The 6,179-nt window shown below is 35.2% G+C and overlaps 1 protein-coding gene across 1 annotated transcript; it reads right to left on the bottom strand.

Moving 5' to 3' along the window:
- Positions 1-3,501: 3,501 nt before the first annotated feature.
- Positions 3,502-5,314, bottom strand: LOC143561886 (E3 ubiquitin-protein ligase SDIR1-like). Its single transcript, XM_077049851.1, has 8 exons — positions 5,166-5,314; positions 5,028-5,082; positions 4,890-4,942; positions 4,536-4,764; positions 4,329-4,443; positions 4,159-4,204; positions 3,886-4,005; positions 3,502-3,784 (listed from the first exon to the last, which is right to left on the bottom strand). Exons 1-8 carry the CDS (start codon positions 5,241-5,243, stop codon positions 3,671-3,673), a joined length of 810 nt encoding a protein of 269 aa, XP_076905966.1. The 5' UTR covers positions 5,244-5,314; the 3' UTR covers positions 3,502-3,670.
- Positions 5,315-6,179: the final 865 nt, after the last annotated feature.

Raw genomic sequence — 6,179 nt, 5'->3', positions numbered from 1 at the left:
CACACACATGGTAACAATAAAAAAATGGTATTTGTGTTCAGTTATCCTTTGTGTGTCCTCCATGAATATTAAAATTATATTCTCTATATATACATATATTGATTGTATTACATCCCGCCACTCACTCATCCTCTATAAACTACGTAGATCTTTTTTATATATTTTTTGGTATAATTTTTTCTTTTTTGTTGAATTGAGTGTATCATGAAACTAGAAAAATATTTTTTTTGTGTTGTATTTTAAAAACCCGATAGAAACCCGATGGGATTTGAGTCGGACATACCCGGCGGGTATTTTTAATAAACTAACGGGTATACCCGATACCCGATGGGTATTTACCCGATAAATACCCGACGAGTCTGGGACGGGGTGTTATAATCGGGTCCAGGTCTGGGAATACCTAGACCCGTCCCAAACCCGACCTATTCACCTATTGCCATCCCTATATATTTCAGTCTCTATTTTTGTTGAATTGAGTGTATCATGAAACTAGAAAAATATTTTTTTTGTGTTGTATTTTAAAAACCCGATAGAAACCCGATGGGATTTGAGTCGGACATACCCGGCGGGTATTTTTAATAAACTAACGGGTATACCCGATACCCGATGGGTATTTACCCGATAAATACCCGACGAGTCTGGGACGGGGTGTTATAATCGGGTCCAGGTCTGGGAATACCTAGACCCGTCCCAAACCCGACCTATTCACCTATTGCCATCCCTATATATTTCAGTCTCTATTTAAAAACTCCTACTTGTAATTCCTCATTACGAGTGAATAGAGCATACTAAAATAAAAAATTCTTGGTTGCAAGCCATTGATGTAGGTCTCCTGACCGAACCAAGTAAAATCTTTAGTCTGGTCTTTGTTTAATTTTGTTAAATGTGTGTGTGCATGTGTTTTCTTAACCAAGATCCTAACATGTGTTTGATTCATGCCATGATATTTGTATGTGTTTGAATCTAATTGACCAACATGTGTGTTTCGATCTATGTTTGAGAGGATGTATTTTGGTGTACGTTATGTCATGATGTAGTGTTTGTGGAGAAGTGCATACATGATGGAGACTGGTGTTTGGTGGTGGTCGCTAAAGATGTTCAAACATGAAGAGATGGTCATGACTCATGGAGTGGTTTAACGGACCCACCGTTGGTGACAGGTCATGTCAGCAAGTCCCAAAGCTCGTCAATAGGAGAGACTTCATTAACCAACGTGCGTTTAAATAACAGGTGTCCTTTCAGATTTATAATTTAATTAAAGTTTTAAGAAATGTGTCGTTACTTTTTTTGGTATGAGTTTGAATTTGAAGATGCTCATTTAAGGATATGATATTCTGGATAAAATATGTGGGGGAGATATTGTTCATTTTGTCCTTTAAACACTTATTACCAATGGCGAGTCACATGTCGATGTCTTAAGTTGGTCCATCTACAAGTTTTTATTTTCAACCTTTTGCATTAAATAAATCTTTGTGTTTTTTTTTTCTTTTTTGAAGGGAGTAAATTAATCTTTGTAAAATGCATATAATGAAAGATTTATGGTTTGCTTCAGAAATTATTTTGAAAAGAGTAATTTGAAAATGAATTAGAATTTGAAATTACAATTTAACAAATTATACGAACCAACACGTCTAAAAATGAAGTTCATACTTCATACTGAATTCAACAAACCAAGCATACTTTAAATATGTGTTTGGTTTGCATATCCTCTTTTTTTCTTTTCTTTTTTTTTTGTGGAATTAAAATTTGTAAAATTAAGGAGTTTGGGACTAGAATTGAAGGATTGAATTTGGAATTACAATCTATAAAATGAATTTGAAGTTGTAGTGAATTTAAATGAGAAAACAACCCTAAACTAAATGAAATCTATTAAATTAATGTTGGCATCGCATAATGGTAGCACCATCACCAATAACGTCATTACATGGGTGTAAACAAGCTGAGTTTGAGCTTCCCTAGTAATTCTTTATTAATAATATACAAATTATCAACTAGAAATAATTAATTAACTAAGCTCAATTTTACCAAGTAAGGCTTGTATAACTTATGAGAGTTTGAGTTGGGTTTGTGAGGAAATTAATTAACTAGAAATATTGCAAATTAGTTAAACAATATGCATATATAATTCTTTGCTAATAATTTATAATAATAACTTGTAGACAAAATATAATATATAGTATTTAGTTATTTTTATCATAGTTTTATATATAGTAATAGTTATCATATGGGTGGGGTTAAACAAGAAGTGAAGCGTGTCTAAGAAGTGTAATAAGTAATCTGGTGCGTTAAATATGTTGATATGATGGTGGATATGGAAAGTGTGTTTATTGTGTGCGGTGTGTTTTATTTTAGTTGCAATGTGTTTATTGTGCGGTGTGTTTTATTATATCTAATGGTGACAACACACTTTCTACGCTTAGAAAAAATCTACTTATTATAACTTGCTTGTTATCACATACATTTAAAATTTAATATATAAATAAATATTATATATATAAAATGCTAGCAAGAACTTGGGTGTTTTCACGAGCTCGATAAATGAAGCCCGAGCTCCTAATCAAGCGCGTTTACTCAACAAGTTTATTTTTAGGCTCGAGCTCGTGTTTGAGCATGTTTATGCTCAACTCGTGTTGAGATTTTAACAAACTAAATTCAAATAATTACGAAAGGGTTTTCTCTTCCTCACTCGTTAGTTAAAATGCATGTTAATTTGTCACATCACCACCACGCAAATAGCGGGGCTTTAAGTAACTCCCTTTAACTTGGATGTAGTGGTTTTAACTATTAAATTTTTTTTAAAGAAAAATATACATTTTGATAAAAGAAATGTAATTGGTTGATTGGGAATGACCTCACTTCTCACTCCTAGCTCTATTTCCGTTAAACCCTTAACGAAAATTGCCACGGCGCCCTTCTTTGGCTATTGCGTAATGGGTTTGGCGCTTGGAGGCCGCTAACATGGCTGGGTTTGATGCCCCAAGTCTACATGACTTGACAAGTGCAGTTATGGCTCCGGCTCAAGCTCTTTAGTTCAGCATGTTTCTTTTCAAGCTCAAGCTCGTGTTTGAGCTTGTTTAAGCTTTGCTCATATTTTGGTTTTAATGAGCCAATCCTAAGTAACTTATGAACAACTTGGCTTGACCACACTCATCATTTATGGAACAAAATTGTCCACATCAACAAAAACATCAATGACTTCACCAAGATGACTCCTTGAAGTCTGGTATCTTTTGTAAACTCATGAAGCGTTGTTTTATGGACCTGGGCCTTCTTTCAGTACTTTAATTTAAAGTCATTGGGCCTCTTTTTTATTACGAACAAATACCAAAAAATAAAATCAACCTCTACATTAAACTAACTTCATGTGTGACGTCCAGATTCTATAAAGCCATAGTTTCATATTCAACCATGTCGAACCGCGTCACTCAGTTTGTAAACTAATCTAATACTACCATTACCAAGTGTCAACCAAATGAAACTCATATGTAAGCGGCTGATCAGTCGAAACGTAACCTTACAAACAATGTTTTGTACATAATATACACCGCTCGATTTACCCTTTACATCCTTGAACAGAAACTCAGAGAAAATCACCCCAAGGCTAGCTCCTTCTTTAATTATCCTAGAACCCATACCCGATTTTAAAGATAGATCAGACAACTTAACCGAGTCATACCATATCTGTCTCTTCTTCATTCTCACGCCATGCAGACCCAACTTTAAATTTACAAACTGGGCAAGTTCCTTGCTGCCGCAGCCACGGGTCAATGCAACTTGCATGATACTGCATCAACATATACAACTACTCATTAAAAAAACCGCGTGCATGATATAATAAAAATATAAAACTCCCGTGTCATAAATATAAGAGACACCGTCACATACCTGATGCAGGCATGGTAAACTACGAACCAGTTCACCGACATTAACTTGCTCCAAGCAAACACTACAAGTCAACTCATCTTCCGAAGTCTTCCCACCAACCGCATTACCAGTCTCTACCTTCTGCTATTAAAGAAAATTATAACGAAGTAATTAAATTGCAGTTTGTAAGCGGACCCCATGAGTTTTCCCTAACGGGTTTTCATGGTCAACAAAAAAAAAAGCGAATAATTTGAAATTAAGAACAAAATAATATAAAAAGAAATAAATAGTTACCTCCGGTGTTGCTGAGGATGAACCGTTTTCCGCAGAAGAACTACCACTGCATTGATTTTAAACATTAGCACGTTATAGATACCAAATTTATTATTAAAAGATGTTAAAAGTAACAACACCAAACAACTCAAATTGCGCGTTATAGATGTTTAATGAAGGTGGATGTGTACCTTTTAGAGTTAGCGACCTTGTACTTATGAATAGGAAGAGAATTCAAATCTTCCTCACTCAATGAATTCACCGTTGGTACATTATTTGTATCCAGTGCTCTTAAAGTTTCATAATCTGCAAACACATACAAAAGATTAATAAGAGTACTTCACAATCTAGAAATCATGCCGCAGCCTGCACATAACATAATGACATTGCACATGTACCTAAATCATCAAATTCTCTGTCAAGTAGTGCAAGTTGTAGTCTGAGCCCTTGTAACCGCCCTCGTGTTGCAAGTTCTATAGAAGGTGGCATTTGCAAGCGCAGTTCAGTATGACCGAGAAGACCGCTAGCTGCAACTGCATTTTCTTGTGCCTGAGCTTGGAGTTGCTGACAGGTGGCATACATTCTTAAGCATGAAGCCATCAAAAACACACCAAGTACTACCCAAAGCTAAATCGAGAAACCAAAATAAAAAGAAACTCAGATATTGATATAACAGAATATATATACGAAAGAACACTAAAACATAAAAACAAATAATAAGTTGAGGTGGAACGGTGGATATATATATATACCAGGAAATTTGGTGACATTTGTTGGGAGTTCAGTATCATGAACAATAAGAGGACTGTAACATGAAAAGATCTAATGAGTGGATATAAATAAAAAAAAATAAAAATAAAAAGTTATAAAACTTAAGAACTAACATGTACCTGTGATGAGAAATGCAACAGAGTTTGTATTAACAGGTCTAGCTGCGTGTAACCGCTGACAATATAGCAAAAACAAATATGTAATTAGTACAATCTAATGGCTTTATCCAGGAACGTGTATCAGAAAATAGAATATACCAGTGCACGACGGTCTGGAATAAATCCAGGAAGCCCGGTTTCTATATCTCCTCGGGTTCCTCTAAATACAAAACTCATAATTGTCGAGTTTTATGTGAATCCTAATTTATCAAACACTTTTAGTAATATTAAGCCCTGCACCTGAATCTTCAGTAATGAATCTTCTGTAAATCAGAAAATTTAAAAAACAACCAAGTTGTTAAGAATATATAATTCACAATCAAGTCACATTCACTGTAGTTATGCCATAATTGTCAAGTAAACCATTGAGTAATATAAGTTGTGTTCAGATAATTGGTGGTGCATTAACTTTAAATGTCGATAGGGGCGCAAACAAGCCGAGCCGCTCTCGAGCCACCCGAGACTGGATCGATATAAAGCTCGAAACGATTCAAGCATTTGCGATCTCGAACCAAGCCTCAAAACAAAGCTCATTTGTTTATAGATTGGATAGATAAAAAAGGTTGTCGACCCTTAACAAGCCTGGTGTATTTTTAAGTTTTACCTCCTATGAACTTCTATGTATTAACTAATTTCAGATTGCACAACCGAGCTCGAGCTAAGCTTTGGCTCATTTAAGGTGCCACACAAGCTCGAGCCAAGCTTAGCTCGTATATGATTTTTTTTCAGAATAATTAAAAAAACATATATAGATTAATTTATAAATAAAAAACGAGCCGAGACCCGAGCTTGAAAAACGACTCACAAAGTCAAAATGAGCCGCGCCAGAACCTAGTCAAGCTCGGGCTCGGCTCAGAATTTCCAAAACCTAAAAACAGATGTTGTATATAATAACTAACAACGAAAATAACCCAGAAAATAGGATCCAAAGGCTAAGAAGAGTAACAGAAAATCCTAAACAAATGCTGAATTGGAATAACAAAGGAAAATAGACAGAGAAATTAGTACTTACAGTGAGTGAGTGTTGAGATTAGAGCGTATGATGAGTGGGAGTTTGAGATCTTGTAGCCAGATGTGTGGGACAGTGGACCCCTGTTTTTGGTAGAATGTCAT

This window comes from Bidens hawaiensis, unplaced genomic scaffold (assembly GCF_021521415.1).
Source record: "Bidens hawaiensis isolate Kalapana, Puna unplaced genomic scaffold, B.hawaiensis_p1.1 tig00020885_1, whole genome shotgun sequence".
Taxonomy (NCBI): domain Eukaryota; kingdom Viridiplantae; phylum Streptophyta; class Magnoliopsida; order Asterales; family Asteraceae; genus Bidens; species Bidens hawaiensis.
Note: the sequence above shows the minus strand (reverse complement) of the source record. Positions and strands in the feature narration are given on the sequence as shown.

Coding starts and splice junctions, on each gene's coding strand:
- LOC143561886 (XM_077049851.1), bottom strand. CDS start 5,243: ATGAGTTTTGTATTTAGAGGAACCCGAGGAGATATAGAAACCGGGCTT. Junction 4,943..5,027: donor TGTTGCATTTCTCATCACAG/GTACATGTTAGT, acceptor TTCATGTTACAG/TCCTCTTATTGTTCATGATA. Junction 4,444..4,535: donor CAGAGAATTTGATGATTTAG/GTACATGTGCAA, acceptor ATGTGTTTGCAG/ATTATGAAACTTTAAGAGCA.